This window comes from Peromyscus californicus, unplaced genomic scaffold, assembly GCF_007827085.1.
Source record: "Peromyscus californicus insignis strain IS unplaced genomic scaffold, ASM782708v3 Scaffold_21__1_contigs__length_65335640, whole genome shotgun sequence".
In the NCBI taxonomy this organism is placed as follows: Eukaryota; Metazoa; Chordata; class Mammalia; order Rodentia; family Cricetidae; genus Peromyscus; species Peromyscus californicus.
In genome coordinates, this window is record NW_026294514.1 from 12,732,821 (window position 1) to 12,752,731 (window position 19,911).

General features: G+C 39.8%; 1 protein-coding gene across 1 annotated transcript in view; it reads right to left on the reverse strand.

The window, feature by feature from the left end:
- The window catches only part of C2cd6 (C2 calcium dependent domain containing 6), a 92,266-nt gene that overhangs the window by 50,472 nt on the left and 21,883 nt on the right, over positions 1 to 19,911 (reverse strand). Inside the window, exons 9-13 of the mRNA XM_052749538.1 lie at positions 17,712 to 17,849; positions 13,540 to 13,645; positions 11,548 to 11,620; positions 7,541 to 7,578; positions 5,976 to 6,266 (exon numbers count right to left, since the gene is read on the reverse strand). Coding sequence (XP_052605498.1) covers positions 5,976 to 6,266; positions 7,541 to 7,578; positions 11,548 to 11,620; positions 13,540 to 13,645; positions 17,712 to 17,849 — 646 coding nt within the window. The remainder of the gene's footprint in view (positions 1 to 5,975; positions 6,267 to 7,540; positions 7,579 to 11,547; positions 11,621 to 13,539; positions 13,646 to 17,711; positions 17,850 to 19,911) is intronic.

Genomic DNA, 19,911 nt, shown 5'->3' on the forward strand with positions numbered 1-19,911 from the left:
TAAAAACACAGGAAACAAAAGTAACATATCTCCTCCAAAAACTACAAATCCCATGGTAATGACCCTTAATGACAATGACATGAAAGAATTCAAAAAGATGATCTTAACTATGATCAAATAACTCAAGGAAGATGAGTGAAATAAGGAAGTCAACCCAAGACACGAAAACAGACTTTGTTTTGTTGTTGTTTGTTTTAAAGAAAACCCAAACTGAAATGATGCTGCTGGCCATGAAACCCTCAGCTGAAAGCCTCACCCAAGAGGTTGGATTGTGTTAAAATCGAAGAGTCAAGGATAGAGGAATACTTGGATCACTTAGTAAAGGTCAATGAGAAATTTAAAACAAAAATGAACAGAACTGAGGAGACCTAGGAACATCGTGAAAAGACCTAACATCTGAATTGTGGGTACAGAAGGAGAATACCATAGCAAAGGCACAGACAATACTTTTAAATAAAATCATAGAAGGCCAGGTGGTGGTGGCACACACCTTTAATCCCAGTACTCGGGAGGCAGAGTCAGGTGGATCTCTGTGAGTTCGAGGCCAGCCTGGTCTACAGAGAGAGATCCAGGACAGGCATTAAAACTACACCGAGAAACCTTGTCTCAAAACAAACAAACAGCCGGGCGGTGGTGGCGCACGCCTTTAATCCCAGCACTCGGGAGGCAGAGCCAGGTGGATCTCTGTGAGTTTGAGGCCAGCCTGGGCTACCGAGTGAGTTCCAGGAAAGGCGCAAAGCTACACAGAGAAACCCTGTCTCAAAAAACAAAAAACAAAAAACAAAAAACAAAAACAAAAAAAAAAAAAAAGAACAAACAAACAAATAAAAAAATCACAGAAGAAAATGTCCCAAAACTAAGGAAAGAGAAGCCCATCCAGATACAAGAAAATTGTAGAAAGCTAAATAGATGAGCCCAGAAAAAGAAAATGCCCATGATGCATCATAGTTAAAACATAAAAATACACAAAATAAAGTAAGGGTATTGAAAGCTACAAGAAAGTTTGACTATGCAGCAGCAACTTAGAAAGCCAGCAGGGCCTGGAAAGATTCCAAGTCTTGAAAGACGGCAACTGTGAGCCCCCAACTATTATACCCAGCAAAAGTATCTATTAAAACTAAAGTTGAAATAAAAACTTCCCACTGTAAGAAACAGAATAAGGGAATTTATGACTATAAATTCAGCTCAACAGAAAACACTAGAAAGAACACATCAATTAGGAGAGAGATAAACACATGCCAAGAGGTCGCAGTGAGAAAACAAGCCATGCCAGGACAGACAATCAAAACAGCAGCACAAAATCCACAGAATGACAGGAATTAGTACACATCTTTTCAATAATAATTCTGAATATTAGTGGTCTCAATTATCCAATTTATCCAAATAAAAATCCACAGACTAATAGATTGGATTAGAAAACAGGACCAACGGGCCTGGAGAGTTGGCTCAGCAGATACAAGCACTGCTGTCTTACAGAGGGCCAAGGTTCAGTCCCCTGCACCTATACAGTGACTCCCAACAGTCTAACTCCATTTCTGGAGTGATCTGGAATCCTTTTCTGGACTTTGCAGGTATGAGGCATGTATACATGCAGGCAGAACACTCATACACACACATGATATATATGTATATCCATACATATATGTATGTATATATATACACACATTTTTTAAAAGGAAGCAATATCCACCTTTTTGCTGCCTTCACATTACCATACGGCACCATCAATGGTAAACACCACCTTTGGATAAAAGGATGCCAAATGGTATTCCAAGGAAACGGAAATAAGAAACAAGCAGGCAAAGCCATTCTAATATCTGACAAAATAGTCTTCACACCGAAACTAGTTGGAGGAACTTATAAAGGAAACTATATATTCATTAGAGAAAAAAACAACCAACAGGACATTACAACCCTAAAGATATACACACACCAAGCACAGGGGCATCCAATTTCATAAAAGAAACATGTTTAGATCTAAAATCACAGATTGACATAGTGATACTGGATGATTTCAATACTCCACTCTCACCAATAGCCATCTGGAAATTAAATAAACAGAGAAAGTTTGGAGTTAAATGACACCATAAACTAGATGGACCTAACATAGCTACAGAATATTCCACCCAAAGACTAAATCATATTCATTCTTATTAGCTATCCATGAAACTTTCTTCTGAATTAACCACATAAATCAAATCTCAACAAATACAGGAAAATTAAAAGAACATCCTGCATGTTCTTTTTTACTTCAAAGGAAGAAATCTAGATACCAACAGTAGAAATTGCAGAAAGTACACAAACTCATAAAAACTAAACAACACACTATGGAATGCTAATTTGATGAAGAAAAATCAAGAAGAAAAATACTAAATTCTTAGAATTGAATGAGAATGAAAACACAACATACCAGAATCTATGGGACCTACTGAAGGCAGTCATAAAAGACAGGATGTATAGCATCAAATGCCCACAGCAATCATTTTGAGAGAACTCAACTTGAACTTAATGATGCACCCTAAGGCCTTATAAAATAAAGAGGAGGAGAAAGAGGAGGAGGAGGAGGAGGAGGAGGAGGAGGAGGAGGAGGAGGAGGAGACATAGTAGTAGTAGAAGAAGAAGAGGAGGAAGAAGAGGAGGAGGAGATGTAGTAGTAGAAGAAAAAGAAGAAGAGGAGGAGAAGGAAGAGGAGGAGGAGGAGGAAGGAAGAGGAGAAGGAGGAGGAGGAGGAGGAGGAGGAGGAGGAGGAGGAGGAGGAGGAAGAAACACCTCCCAAAAGCAGATAGGAAGAGATAATCAAAACCAGGACTGAAATGAAATAGAAACAAACAAAAAATGTAACACAAAAAAATTGATGAAAAAGAATTGATTCCTGAAAAGATTAACAAGATTGACTAACCCTTAGCCAAATTAAATAAGGAGAGGACCCAAATAAATAAAATTGTAGATGAAAAATAAGACATTATAACAGACAACAAAGAAATTCAGAGAATCATAAGGACAAACTTTAAAAATCTATATTCCATCAAACTGGAAAGTCTAAAAGAAGTGGATGAATTTCTACATATATATTGCCTACTAAAGCTAGATCAAGATGACACAAATCATTTATAATAGACCCAGAACATCCAATGAGATAGAAACATTAATCAAAAATTTCCCAACCAAAAAAAAAAGAAAAAGAAAAAACCCAGGGCCAGATGGATTCAACACAATTCTACTAGACCTTCAAAAAACAAATGCCAAAATTCCCTTATTCCATAAAACAGAAAATGAAAGAACATTTCCAAAGTCTTTTTTAAAAGCCATTATTATGCTAATACCAAAACCAGACAAGGACACAACAAGAAAGAGAACTGTAGGCCAGTATGTTTGATGAAGATGGGTGCAAAAATTCTCAATTTAAAAACCTGCAAACAGGGTCTTGTGGCTGGGTTGATGTCTCAGCCCCACTGCTGGGAGCCTTGCCTGGTTATAGAAGATGTCCAATTCCAGCTCCATAGTGCCCCCCATTACTAGGGAACTTCACTAGAGTCACTCCCAATGACTGGTCCAACTTGAGGCCCACACCATGAGAGGGAGACCATGCCTGACATTGCTTGGATGGCCAGGAACCAGAGGCTGGACAGCCCAGAGACCCAGGATAGAACTAAACACAACTGGGAAAAAACAAAGTCAATGAAATGATTCCTAATAATATCCCGATATACTCATGGGTCAGTGCCTAGCCCAATTCTCATCAGAGAGGTATCATCCCAGCAACTGGAGAAGATGCAGAGATCCACAGCTAAACACTAGGTAGAGCCAGGAAACCCCACGGAAGAGAGGGAGGAATGGCTGTAGGAGCCAGAGGGTTGAGGGCACCCCAAGAACATGGCCCACAGAGTCACCTAAGCAGGGCTCATAGGGGCTCACAGAGACTGAAGTGACAACCACAGACCCTGTACGGGTCTGAGCCAGGTCCTCTGCATATATGTTATGGTTGTATAGCTTGGTGTTCTTGTGGGACTCCTAACAGTGGGAGCAGGGGTGTCTCAGACTCTTTTGCCTGTTCTTGGGATCCTTTTCCTCCTGCTGGGCTGCAAATCCAAGAGTATACTGACAGTGCAAATTATACTTGATGGGTTTAAAAAAAATAAAAAAGAGTACATAGCATTGGGTGGGTAGGGAAGGGGGTATAGATCTAGGAGGAGTTAGGGAAGGGGTAAATATGATCAAATCCATTATATGAAATTCTCAAAGAATTAGTATGTGGTGATATTTTATTTGTGCTGAAATGTGGTGATACTTTATTTGTATGTTAATAAAAAGAGTTTGCCTGGAGATCAGAGGTAACAGCAAGCCATAAACAGAAGTCAGGCAGTGGTAGCACACACCTTTAATCTGATCATTTGGCAGGCAGTCTCTGTGTGTTCAAGGTCATACTAGGGAACAGAGCCAAGCGTGGTGACACGCGTCTTTAATCCCAGTAACAACCATAGAGACCTGGAGGTCTGTACAGACAGGCAGTGACAAGGAAGCGATGTAGCTGGGCTAAGAGCCAATGAGAAGGCAGAACAGCAAGGCAATAAAGGTACAGGTTAGACAGGAAGTAGCCCCTTTTGGGTAGCTGCAGAGCTGGAGATGTAAGGTTGGTGGCTCTCACTATTTCTTTGATCTCTAAGGCTTTCACCCCTATATTTGGCTCCATGTTTCTTATTTAATAAGACTGTTTAGAAATTCATCTACACTAATACAAACAAAAATATAAATTTGATTCAAGTACGAAAAATAAAGGATATATATATATATATATATATATATATATATATATATATATGAATAACACAGATTGAAATAACTAAAATTGTTAATATGGTAAGGGAATTATAACTATTTTTATTTAGTTTGTCTTTCAAGTTTTCCATTTTCCAAACATTTTTGTTTATCTGTGTAATAGTCCTGGCTGTCCTGGAACTCACTCTGTAGACCAGGCTGGCCTCGAACTCACAAAGATCCTCCTGCTTCTGCTTCCCCAGTGCTGGGATTAAAGGTGTGCACTGCTACCACCACCCAGCCTTTTTAAAACTTTTTTTTTATAAGCATGGATTACCTTTCATCAAGTAAAGAAGAACATTATTCTAATTATACTGCTTTAAGCTGCTGACTTAAGTAATTAAATTCCCAGCTAGAGTTATTAAATACAAGTCTATCTTTTGAAATTTCAGAGGGAATTTAGCGATGCCTTTGATTCCATCAAGAGATGAGGACTAGAGTTAGACACTCAGGTGTCAAAAGACAGTCCCTGGGATATTCAGAAGCAGAACCTTAACTGAGGTCTCGACCTCACTCTGGTCCTGTGCTGCCTTTTAAAATAGCTGCCAGCAACAGTGCTTCAGATGGGATGGGGAGCCTGCCAGAAAGGGAGTGCTGTGTGGAGAGGCTTACCTGGTGTACCTTACCTTTACAGTCAGAGTCTGAAACCAGGGGACCCGCGTGCTATATTGTGTGCTACAACAGTTTAAACAGTTCTACGAGAATAATTCCCTAGGCTCTTCGGTCTCCTTGGAGTTTACGTTTGTAACTGTGACTACATTTTCAGCAGAGTCACACACTACCCTGGGGATTAACTATTGACAGTTTGCTGTTCTTTCAAAAATTTCCCCCTTAACTGATCAGTACATACAGAGTAAGAACATTTAATGTATTTAGAGACGTTTGAAGAATTTTAAATTTATTGGTATTTAATCGATTTAAAAAATAATTATTTGGGGTTTGCCTGTCTGAAGTTTTGCTGTGGGGGAAACACTTAGTTGAGCTTTTGTTGGATCTTGCCTTGGAAGCCACCTTTGTATTTCAAATCTCGGGAACCCAGACTAGCCCCCTCTCCTTTCAGCTCACATGTCTGCTTTGACACCTCATTCATTTGGAAAGAAACCTAAACTCCTCCTCCTCCTCACGCTCTCAGGGTTTACGGGTACACATCTCGACTTTACCTCCTGTAGAGAAGAGGTTATTCTTAAAATGCTTGAAGGTTTGGGGATCAGCTGTTCATCCAATGGCAACATCACACTTCTCTCTTCCTGTGGCTTGTCTTCCCACACAAAAGGGGCATGTGAGTGCTGCACCTCATCCTCCTCTATTATCTGCAGGCTGTGAATAGGGGACAGAGGATTGTCTTCCGGCACTGATTCACTGTTTTTACGAAGAAAGGGCTCTGAGTAATCTTGGTCCGACAGTTTCAAAGCTGGTATTACCAGGTTTTCCTTATCACTCTTGTCCGTAGACTACAAAAAGATTAAGAAAATAAATGTAATCATTATTCACGAATGAGCATTTAAAGTTAAAGAATCAAAATCCATTGCACGTTTGTCCTTTATATACTACCACTGACATTTGTAAGTTAGTACGATCCTCAAGAAGACATTGAGAAATCTTAGACTTGCCTGAGACTGTTATCCACAATGTGACAAAGGAGCGGTTTACGGAGCAGCCCTTTGCATATGTCTCGATTGCATAAATTGGTGACATGTTAAGGAAATCTGGGGGCTGTTGTTACATTGTCAGACCATCACCAATTTCCAGAATCAAGGGAAACTTTAGTATCAAAATGACACAAAGGGCAATATCGCAATTACATAATAAGATAAAGGAAAATGGAACAGCAAAATAATACCAAGAAAGGGACCATGAAGGCTAGCTTCTTAAGCTAAATAGATTCAATGTTATACAAAAGTCTCTCTCTATCTTGCTTCCCTAATTCCTTTCTTTTACTTGGAAAAAAATCATACATCATACATGCTGATTCTTCAACTGACATTTCGGAGTCACTGAGCCTGTTGGAAACAATTAAGTAGCATCAAAAAGCAGAGACAAAGTTTTTATTCTTTACTGATTTACATGAGGATTTATTCCTTAATAGAATGAAACATTCTATGAAGTTAATTCCACTTTTTCCTGATTCCTATGTTGAAATGGATACTTTATTACATGGACCACGTTCACAGCATGGTAAGTGCTTCTGGAGAAAGTAAAATCGTGGCTAGACCTTCTGCTTTCCGAGCCTATGCAGAGCTCCACGGGTTCCCCTCTTCTCCCTTCACATCCTCACCCCTCTCCCTTGCTCTGCACTCTAACTGGTTACTGCTTTGTCCCCGAGTCTGCTTCCATAGAGTGCTTTAACTTAAAGATATCTAAGAGTATAGACACTGTCACAACAGAAGCTACTGGATAACCTTAGGGATGCTTCTTGATTTGCATCCGTCTTCCACTACTGACTATTCCATCCCTTCACAGAATAGTGACCATCAGAAATTCTCCGGGGGGCTGGAGAGATGGTTAAGATGGTTAAGCTCAGTGGTTAAGGGTACTGGCTGCCTTGGCAGAGGACCCAGGTGTGATTCCCAGCCCCCACCTGGCGGCGCACAACCATCTGTAACTCCCGTTCCAGGAGAGATTTAGCCCTCTTCTAGCCTCTGCAGGAACTAGGCATGAATGTGTTGCACAGGCAGGCAAGACACAAAATATAATCAATCTTAAAAAAAAAAAGAGATTCTCTTACCTCAGTTGAAATAGTATCAGATTTTCTATAATGGATATCTGTTTTAAAAAATAATGAATACTGTTTTAAATAACATTGAATTACTCACATGTATCTACACTGATAAGCTGTGATTATAATTTTTCTCCCTTCAAGTAAAGAGTTATTAAAGCAGCTATTCAAACATGAAAAGTACCTTAGTGAAAACAGGCTGACAAGTTTCTAGGACGATAGGGGAGCAGATAAGAAACAAGAAACTGTATGTACATATGAACATGTGTGCATGAACTGGTGTGTAATCTTCATACTGTTCCCCAAGCCCCTGAGTCAGTTTACCGTCCACCAACAATGCTCAAGGCTTTCCATTCCCTCACATCCTGACCAATGCATGTTCTCTCTTTGGTATCAACCATCGGATGAGGTCTAAGATGACATTTTAACATGACTTTGATTTATACTGAACTGAGGATTAGTGATGCTGAACATTTGTCTTTCTCTTTGTAGAGATTTATATACAAGTGCCTAAGCCATTTTAATCAGGTTATTTAAATTTGATTTGTTATTGTGGTTAGTGAGTTGAAAAAATTCCTTATGTAGTTTGGATAGTACCATTTACCAGACACATGCTTTGCAGATCTGTATATTACCTCTTCACTCACTGTTCCCTGTCAAAAGCTCTTTAGCGGGACACAGCCTGGCCATCTGTTTGTGCTTTGGGTACGTGCACTTTTCCTGACTCATTAAAGGAATTCTCACTTGCACCAATGTCATTGAATTTTTCTCATCTATCACCTGAAAAATCTTACAGTTTCAAGTCTCATCTAAGTCTCTAATTATCTTCCATTCACTTTCTTTCTCAGATAGCTCACGGTTGATAGGCAGAATGAAACTGCTTTTTACATGATTTTATAACTTCAGCTTTGTCAGATTTATTGATTAGTCCGAGTGTGTTTTTCTTGTGGAGTCTTTTGGGTGTTGCACATACAAGATCATGTCCTGTGCTGTCAAACTGCCTCTACACATGTGTCTGGACCCATATTAGTCCTGCTCTCAGCCTTGGTGGGAAAAGCTTGTCTCTGCAGTGGGCAGCAGTGGGTGCAGAAACCCAGGGCTGGTCAGCATGCTGAGAAGTGAGCACTGAGTGCAACGTTTATATCAACCCCCTCAAGGAGTGTGGAACAAAGAGTAGAGAGACTTTCAGAAGACAGGGGCGGTGTGTGTGTGTGTGTGTGTGTGTGTGTGTGTGTGTGTGTGTGTGTGTGTGTGTGTGTTGTGAAATGCTGTATGCTGGATATAACGTGGGCATTGCACTCACAAACTCATAGCAGCTATGGTTACTTACATGAGACCTGTATAAAACAAGCCAGTCAACACTCCAGTGTGGATGGGGCAGGCTCTCATAGGTTCTGCCCCTAGCTGGGGAGCTGTTGACATCGATGGCTGCTAGAGAAAGGACAGTCATTTTTCTTTGGGTGTGTGGCTGCTGGTAGGCTGCCTATGTTCCAATGGATGCATACACATATGCATGCAGGCAGCACTCACGGGGCTCATAAGTTATTAAAAAAGAGACAATAACATGAAGTTGGGAAGCAAAGTCTTGGGAGGTCCAGACGAAGTAAGGGGAGATTTGGATTGGATATAGACAAGATACACGATATACATTGTAAGTGAAATTATCAAAGGCTAAATAAAGATTCTACAAATGTCAGGTCATGTCCTGTAAAAACAGAATTTTGCCATCTTCCTTTCTGAGGTGGATGGCATTTATCTCTTTTTCTTGACCAATTGCTCTATTAGGACTTGTAGTACTGTGCTCAATACAAGTCTCAGGGAACGACATCCTTACCTTGTTCCGAGTTTAGAGAAAAACTATACATTATAAAATTGGGGGAGGGGCCAGGTATAGTGGCATGTGGGAGGCAAAGGCAGGTGGATTGTTTGAATTTAAGGCCAGCTAACCTAGTAAGTTATTTTTCTTTCTTTCTTAGATTTATTTTATTTTACGTATATGAGTATTTTCTTGCATGTATGTCTGTACATCATATGCGTGCCTGTTGCCTGGGAAGGTCAGAAGAGGGTGTTGGATACCCTGGAACTGGAGTTACAGATGGTTGTGAGCTGCCATATGGGTGCTGGGAACTGAACCCAGGTCCTCTGCAAGAGCAGCAAAGACTCTTAACCTCTGAACCATTTCTCCAGCCACATTTTATTCTTTTCTTAGTCTAGTTCAATTTGTCAAAATTATTTACCTTTTTAAAATCTAAGCTTTATTGATGTTTTCTATTCTCTAATTGAAAAAACATTTTCTAACATGATCTTTATTTCCTCTAACTTTGAAGTTGGTTTCTGTTCTAGTTCTTAGTGATATGAAACTAAGTCGTTTAGTGTAGATCTTTTAATTCTGCACGCATATGGTGTGTGTGTTTGTATGTGTATATGTGTGTGTGTATGTTGTGTGTGTCTGTGTGTGTATATGTGTATGTATGGTGTGTGTGTGTGTGTGTGTGTGCGCACACATGCACACAATGTAATGCTGGAGGCTTCAGAAATACCAAAAGGAATCAAGTCATTAGATGATCCATTGGATACGAAAAAATCGAATACAAAAGCCTTCTGGAAAGCTGGGGCAGTGGTGGCGCACGCCTTTAATCCCAGCACTTGGGAGGCAGAGCCAGGTGAATCTCTGTGAGTTCGAGGCCAGCCTGGTCTACAGCGCGAGATCCAGGATAGGAATCAAAACTACACAGAGAAACCCTGTCTTGAAAAACAAAAAACAAAAAAACCTCTCGATAAGTGAAACACAGAATACAAAAACCCCACAGTAAGAGGGAGAGAGATACTATGTTTTCTCCGTATGCAGTACTGAAGAGAGAGTCTGTGATTATCTTCCACTTAAAGCATGAGCGTCAGGACTGTGGAGGGAGGTGGGTGGCACAGTGCTTGCCTAGCGAGTGTGAGGTCCTAGGCTTCCTCTTTAGTGCTGCAATTAAACAGTAAAAACAGCACTAAAAACAAGCTTGCATCATCACCTAGTGTAGGTTGAAGATACCAGGTTAGCACAGTGACAGAGATGTGAACACGCACACATCTGTATATAAGGCTCACACAGCAGGAGGAAATGGAAATAGCTTGGAAAGGTGATTAAGTTGCAGCAAAAGTCTTGCAACATTAAATTATATTACACACTCGAATTAAAGACTTTACAGATAGATAACCATGTGTTTAAAGACAGTGGTATACCTCCACTTGCTTTCTAAGTAAGTTTGAGAGAGATGTTTAGGTGACCGTGTAAACACCACTTTTCATTAACTAAATCTCTTACTGATAATTTATGGTTAAGTTCTCAAGTTAGATATGAATTGAATTCCCTCCACCATAATTTCTCTCTCTTTCTGCCTGTCTCTTTCTCTTTGTCTCTCTTGTCTCTGTCTCTCCCCCTCTCTCTATTTCACACACACACACACACACACACACACACACACACACACACCCTATCTTAATAGTTCTACAGTTCAAAATGCTTAACAAAATATCTTTATAAATATCACAGTTGAGATTTAAATTTTTTCTATCTTTAAGGAAGCAAAGGGCCATTACAATGTCTTCAACTCCTGGGGTTGGAGAAACGACTCAGCAGTAAGAGCACTGGCTGCTCCTGCAGAGGAACCAGATTCGTTTCCCAGCACCCAGTGATGGCTCACAACCACCTGTAACTCTAGTCCTAGGGGAAATGATGCTCTCTGATGGCCTCTAAGGGTACCAGGAATAAACTTGGTACACAGGCATGTGTGCAGACAAAACATCCACACACATAAAATAATTTTAAAAGTTAAAAAACTCTTAATGGGGTCTAAAACTTTTCTTTGAAATTTTTACAAAATACAAATGTAATTGATACAATAATAAAAATATATATATTGATGTATGACAAAAATAAAACCCATTTAAAACAAATTAGTAACTTTTATAACACCTTGCTTTAATTATCTTAATAATAAACATAAAAATAAACATGATTTTTTTCTTACCATGTGACACATTTTCATGCTCTTCTTCCAATAGACTATAATTGTGTTCAGATACTTCAATCAAACTAACTTCCTAGACACACACAGAAAGAAAGAAAACATGTTGGGCAAAATACTTAAAGAACTAAAATGTTTCTGCTTTCATAATTTTATTTAATGAATATTATTAGTTTCTGTCATAAAACTCATAGGTAAGAACACAAAGTTAATACAAGTTTAGTACACACACTTTTCTTCTAAATTTACAGAGGACAAGAAGAAGTTGGTGAGAAAGTCAATCCAAGGAGCATGATTTCAAGAGCAGTTGCTGCTCCTGAGAGAAGAAACCCGAGAATCTTAAGTCAGGGACTGAAAGCAGAAGAGACGGAGAGGCCAACAGCAGTGTTAACTGTGTGACTTCACGCAGAGAGGGAGAGTGCCAGGGGATGCATTTTCATTGGACTACATTATGGCCTATGTCTTTAAAATTATGTCTATATTTGTAATGTATGATGACATTGAACTTTTGTATCAAGTACCTTTAAAAACAAGAGCAAAAATCCACCCTCTTTAACCACTGTTCTAAGTTTCCCCAAATATTCACTCTATATTAGCACACACTAATTATTTTAACACCCATAACATTATATCGCTGCCCAACTATTACAGAGAAATTATAAAACATAAAAATATCAACACAGTATGACTAGTATTTCAGGGTTGTGATCTCAGTAAATGTTTTATCTGAGCTAGGAATCCTTTATTTATTAACCAAAATGTATAAGTTAGATTGAATATCTAAATTTCAAATACATTTTTAAAAACCATTGCAGTTCAACAATAAGGCAAAAGATCCCATTTAAAATTTGTTGAAAGATTTGAATAAATATTTATCCAAAGAAGATATACAAATGGTCGGTGAGTGTTTGAAAAAAGTGTTCACACCATCCATCATCAGAAAACTAAAAATGTGTGAGTCAGCACTTTGAATTCACGATAACGTCAGTAACATTTGGACTAGCAATAATGACTATGTGAAAAACCAACCAGTACCCAAGACTCAAAACCATCCCACATTTTTTTGGAATGTAAGATAGCAAAGCTGCTTGTAGAAATAATTTGGCAATTTTTCAAAACTTTAAATTGTGAATTGCCATTTGACCCAGCCTCTGGTCCTGGGCATTCCTGAAGGAAAATTAAAAACATTTGTTCACACAAAAACATCTATAAGAAAGCTAAGTATTCTGGTCCACATCTGTGATCTGAGCACTTGGGAGGCTAGGGCAGAAGAACTCCAAGTTTGAGGTTCGCCTGGGAAACTCAGCCCATCTCAAGAAAACAAAGAAGTCTGCACATGAAAGTCCACAGCAGTATCCTTCACTATAGCTCAGTAGTATATACAATAGTATATACATCCACATGTATATATATCCACAATAGTATACACATGTGTTCAGTGGATGAACGCATAAATAAAATGTATCTGGAAACAAATGGAATGCTGATATATGCTACCAACAAGAAAGCACTCGGAAAACACTATGGTAAGAGAGAAAAAAGTAAGCTACAAAGGACCACGTATTTATATATAATTCCACTTTTATGCAATGTTTGGAATGGGCAAATGTATATTTAAGAAAATAGATTGGCTGCTGCAGAGGGCAATTGGAGAACTGAGAAAGTATTGACTCACGGTGTTAGGCTACTTCTGTTTAGAAATAGTAAAAATGTTCTAAAATTGATTGTGGTAATGGATATGCAACTTGGTGGACAGGCTGAATGCCACTGAAAGGTAGACTTTAAATTGGCCAATTAATTCAACCTTATAAATTATGAATAAACGCTTACCACCAGGTGGTACATTGTTAATATAGAAAAGAATGTGAACTGTGAATAGCATTTTATTTAATGGTAATAAGCAATTATCTGATCAAACATTTTACATTATCAAAGCATGTTTCTATTAAACAATGTAGTACATGCCACAGACGAGAGAAGCACTTTGTCAGTTACCTCAGAATCTTGGAGAGCCACTTTTGGAGTAATAAGGTTTTTCAAGTACTCAGCTTTCTCCATCCATGTGTTCAGATTTCTGTACTCCTTTTTCATGTTTTCAAACCTAAACAAAGCCATCAGCTATAGATGAAAAAAGCAAGTGGCAGAGGGGTGTGTGCATATATATTTTACATATAGTAAAATTCACAGAAGAATAATACAATATGTTCCATTTATAAGAAGTTCCAAAAGTGAGAAACTAACAACGTAAGTAATATCTAAGGATGCAGTTAAAAGCAATGATTACAACAAAACAAGGTCGTGGGTATAGGGAATGATTAAGGAGACAGGTACCTCTCATAAAGGCGTGTCTGCCATTAGGGATAACGATGTGGTTCTTATGCAGGTAATAACTTTATTATCATTATTTAAGCTTTATAAACACATTTCAAAATTGTTCAATTATGTATTATGTATTCTTGGTGTTTTAATTGCCTTATTTTGGTCAGTTTGGGCTGCAATAACAGAATACCATATATTGGGTGGATTAAACAACAGACATTTATTTCTCACAATTCTCAAGGCTAGGTAGGATGTCTAATATCGAGGTGCCAGCTTGCCCAGATGCTGGTGAATGTCTCCTGGCTTCAGGTGGCCATCATCCTGTATTCTCATAGTGGAGGGATGGATGCCATGTCTTCTCCTCTTTTTGTAACTTTTATAAGGACATTGATTGCATTACAAGGACTTCATCCTCAAACCTAATCTAGCCCCAGTTATTTCCCTGAAGTTCTACCTTTAAATATTGTTATGTCAGAGATTAAAACATATTAATTGAGAAGGATGGTGGTGTAACACAATGATAGAGAGCATTTACCTAGAATGCTTGAGGCCCTCTGTTCAACCCCCCCAGCAACACAAATAATAACAGTAAGAACTGGGGTCGGGGAGGGGGGGAAAACACCTGGTCTACCACTATATGTTCATGCTTTTTGTCACTGAATGTATATATAATATTTTTTCAACAAAGCATGTTCTCCCCTTTAAAAAAATTCTTGCTTCTTAACTGATATGATATACATTATATGGCGAATTGCCATGTGCTGCTGGAGCTCACTGAGAGGATGTGCAAGTGGGAAGTCTGGGGATGGCAGCGGCTGCAGAGGCAGCGCAATTCCTGAGTCTTTTCAGATCCCTGCAGAAAGTAATAGAATGTAAGAAGCAACCAAAAGCCCGTGAGTGGCATTTATAACAAACCTCATAGCAAAGTAGTTAAAACTTCCTTTAAAACCAAAGTCAGTATTGAGGACTTCCATATATAAGAATTCAGGGAACACTGTATTTGGCTACAATATTTCCTAACTACTTTTCTCTTCAAAAATCTCATTATAGAACTCCCCATGTATTTATCCCCAAGGATGGCCATGAGACGTGCCTTGGCCAGTGGGACACCATTAATGGGACATAAACAAAAGTATGAGGAGCATTTGCACAGTGGTACAAATGCTGATTTCAGAATGCCCTTCTGTAATGAAGCCAGGACAGCCTACCAGAAGCCACAAGGAAAACTCAGGGCCCAGATCTTAGCTGGAACCAACTGGGAAGCCATAAAGAAAACTCAGGGCCCAGCTCTTAGCTGGAACCAACCGGGAAGTCACAAGGAAAACTCAGGGCCCAGCTCTTAGCTGGAACCAACTGGCAGATGAGTGAGCAAAGCTTTCTTGTGTTTCATCTATTTCTGCTGTCATCTGACTATACAAATGAACCCAGCCAAGAAGAAAAGATAAAAAGGGTAGTCTACAGAAACTAGCAATAGACCTACATTCAGGGTGGTTCTCAATGCAGCAAGAGACAACCAATGCATTGCTTTTGAAGGATGATCAGAAACCAACCTAAGAACCAGGTGTGACTGAAGGAAAAAGGCAATCCAGCATTCACCCATCCTTCCCTACAGGAAATGTTAACACTGGGCAACCAAGAAGGAGATTTATAAAATTATTCCATTTAACAAATAGAAACAAAGTGGTAGAATTAGAATAACATCATTTTGATAGTGTATTTCCAGAAATGCAGTATGGATTCTAACAAAAACTAACAAATTAAAAAAATTGCAAAGGTGTAAAATAAATAAATAAATAAATAGATTACAAAGGCAAGCATCACGTGCTGCATGATAAAAGAACCCAATATCAGTCTTACCAAAAAAATTATACCAAATTGAGGCCGGGCAGTGGTGGCGCACGCCTTTAATCCCAGCACTCGGGAGGCAGAGCCAGGCGGATCTCTGTGAGTTCGAGGCCAGCCTGGGCTACCAAGTGAGTTCCAGGAAAGGCGCAAAGCTACACAGAGAAACCCTGTCTCAGAAAAAAAAAAAAAAAAAAATTATACCAAATTGAGCTCACTCTTGCATTGTGTGTCCAGTTTGGGGACACACAAATGACAGAACAGATTAAACCTCAATATAAGGCTGTAGTCAACAAAATGCAAGGTGCTGCCCTGAAACATCATCAGTAAGGGATTATGGCTTCAGCATATGAAAGTGCGAAGCATAAGCACTCTATCTGTAGCAACCATTGCTATTTGGAACCTAGATCCGATAACTCTGACATCTGGCTCTCCTGTAAGTCTGTGCTTAGTGTATTTGTTTTCACTGTTTGCTCTTAGGGGGTGTGTGTGTGTGTGTGTGTGTGTGTGTGTGTGTATAATAAATACTATATTCTCTTGCATATAGCTGTCTTCCTGAGTGCAGGACACTGTATTTGGAACTTTATAGAATGAATTTGAGGCTCTTGTGTGTTTTTTCCTCTGGAGAAGGCATGCATTTACCTCTGGCAGTCTACTAGGTTAAGAACCCTGGTAACTCAGATCACCTCAAAACATCTGAGATTAAGATTAGAGTGATCAAACCTGGCTTCCATTCTCAGAAAGATCAGTGTTTTTCAGGCTCACTCTTACTTCTACCTCCAGAGTAGAGACTAGTGGTATGGATCAGTGGTAGGCAACTAAGGCAACTAGGCCATGGCATTTAGACACAGTCTGTCATAGCTCACTGGAGGCCCAAGTACAAGTCTGGGTATTATGGAGCTCATCGTCTTTGGGATACGCTGACCTCTGGCTTTTGTTGCTTCAGGGCTGCATGTCTACCTTAGCTCTGCTCAGCTTTTTATCATCTTGGCTGCCACCAAGTCCCTTGAAAATGATGGCACCAAACAACAGACTCAACATCCCTGGACCTCTGTATTTCCTGGAATCTTGGATCAGCAAATACTCACTGCTTTTATAACTCATTGCTTTCAAACAAAATTTCAGAATCGATTTCATCCAGATTTTGTTGTCGATGTTATACAGTGAGATAGTCTGAAATAACCTAGGAGGACCTACATAGAAAGTGAGTGTGTGCACGTATTAGTTATCATCTTCATAAATTCATTAACATGAGCTGGATGACCAGAGGACACACCTTTGTCATCGAATCTGACATCTTGTCTGTTTAGCCAAGACTCACTGAATATCTACTGTATGTCATGTATTCTCCAAGTACCAAACACACAATGGTATGTTTCAAGGACCATATCTTTTCTCAAAAAAAACAAAACCTTAAGAATTGAATGGTTAAAGACTGAAAAGGGTTAACAAAGACATCTTAAATTATAGGTCATGAAATGCATTCAGCCAGTGTCATGATGCTGGATCTTGTCACCAGAAGTAGGAGAAATAAATGTCTACAGATTAAGCCACAATGTCTGTGGTAATTTACAGAGGTCTGGACTATTTAGCACAAAGACTACTATGACCAAGGGATGAGAAGCCAAGGCTGAAATCCCATAACTGAGGGAGAAAGTAACTACAATCCAAGCTTGAATTAGTTCATCAGCAGATTAAAAAGAAAGGACGAGCCAGTGAGATGGAGCGTGAGCCAGAAGGAACCGACAGAGAGGAGGCTGAGGAAAAAGAGCACAGGAGACAGAGAAGAGACATGCATGAAGGAAGCATCTTGTTTTCTTTCTTATGAATGGGGTTTCACCTCTTTTCTTACCATAATAACGTCCTAATTTGCTGAGAAATAGTCAATGGACACATGAAACAGCATCACAATGAGCATTCCTGGGCCAGCGGGAAGCCCGTGGCTCAACACGGGGAATTTAGAATGACACAGACTACATGTACATAAATGAAATGTGGCTCGTTACCTTTCCCGGGGTTTCTCACGGAGTTTTTCAAGTCGCACCGCCGCAGATGGCTGGCTGGCTTCAGCAGACCCGACGGTAACATTAAATTCTGGGGATAAGAATGCTGGGTATTCTACTCGTTGTGGAGTAATGACATTTCTGAAAAATGGTAATAGAGTTAAATGCCAACGTTATATAAAAGCACATCCCTAAAATCAGTGTGGTCGCTGCTGTTTTGAACTGTTTTCTTGTACCAGCTCACCCACTACCATGGGCCGTCAAGAAGACGGAGCTAAGGAAGAAGTGCTCTCTTGGTTACTTGTCCTATCAAGGTTGTGGGCAGGAGGGATGGCAAAAGAGGAGATGCAAAGGAAGGAGAAATAGAAAGTATTTGAGTCTGGTCCTTCGACCACCATTTATAGCCAAATCTGCCTTCAGAGTCCCTCATTCTCTCGAACAACTAATTCTATGGACTAGGTTTCATGCAGGCACTGTACGCATGTGTCTGTCTATATTGACTGTCTTATTCCATCAAACCCACAGGATAAGAATTACTGAATCCACCTGACACACAAGAAAGCCAGCAGTAAAGAGATTAAACAATTTCCTTACACGTCTAACAGCTAGGGAGTGTCACAGTTAACACTTGGCAGTTCTGTAAACACTAGTCCTTGCTATATACAGAGATGAGCACCTTAAGTGTAACATGTTCAAAAATAGAATGCACAACTTCTCCATTCTCTAACTAGGTTCTTTCCATAGTATTCCCCAATTCAGGAAGTAGTAGCACCACATGGGTACCCAGTGGTTTGTAATGAGTCTTTCTTTGTCCCGTCAGCCAGCTCCCAAATAATGACACGGAGACTTATTATTAATAATGAAAGCTTGGCCTTAGCTTAGGCTTGTCCCACTAGCTCTTATAACTTAAATTAACCCACATTTTTATTAATCTACATTCTACCACATGGCCTTTACCTCTCTCCCATTCTGTGTGTCCAACTCATTCCATGTCTCCATTGGTGTCTCCTCTGAGCCTCAATTATCTCCTCCTACTTCCTCTCTCTGCCCAGGAAGTCCTGTTTATACCTCCTGCCTAACTATTGGCCATTCAGCTCTTTATTACATCAATCACAGCAATATGTCTTCACACAGTGTACGAATATTCCACAACAGTGATCTGCCTGACTCTGCCTCCCAAGTGCTGGGTTTAAAGGCATGTTCACCACCGCCCAACCTTTCTTCAATCATTCTGAACCTCCAAATGAAGACAATCACGTGATCACAGTTCCACCTGACGCCATACAACTTCCCTCTGCCAACAGACCAGAAGAGGAAATAAAGTTTTGAGTAATGTTTACTCTTCTTCTCAACATTCCAAAACTTCAGTTTTGTGATGTTGTATGATGTAGGGATGAGAGAGAGAGAAAAAAACAAAACTACTTACACACACACACACACACACACACACACACACACACACACACACAAATATTCATAACTAACTGGTGAGGTGTAACTCGAATTGCTAAATGGTCTTTTTATAAAAAACCTGGAGCCTGATATTGGGGTGAATGCTAAAAGATGAGAGAGACAAAAGAACAAGCCACCTCTTATCTCTAGGACTCCTCAGCCTGAAAAGCTTTCCTCAGCTGAAAGACTTTAGTTCCTGTCTCCTCACGCCTCATATACCTTTCTCCGCCCACCCATATCATGTCCTGTCTCAGCTTTCCTAGTGCTGGGATTAAAGGCGTGTGACTCCCAAGTACTGGAATTAATGGCGTGTGTGCCACCAGTGCCTGGCTTCTGTGTTTAATCTACTGGCTTGTTCTGTTCTCTGATCTTCAGGCTAATTTATTAGGGTACACAATACATCACCACAGTGAGGAAATACAAGAGGGAGGCACACCCCTTGTTTCTGGAGGTACCCCCATGTCACAGCCTATACCTTTTCCTTCTATCACTGCCCATTCTGTCCTTTCTCTACACTAGCAAGCACTTCAGCTGGGTCCTTCCCTGGTGGTGTGGTTGAAACTTTCACTCCTCAGGGCCATGAACAGTCCTGTGCAGACTACATGTTGTAGTTTTCTTATTGAATTCTGATTCAGGGCCAGTGAGATGGCTCAGCAGGTAAAGGTACTTGCTGCCAAAACTGAACCTGCGTTCCATCCCTGGCATCACGTGGAAGGAGAGACCCACCTTCCACAAGCTGTCCTCTGACTTC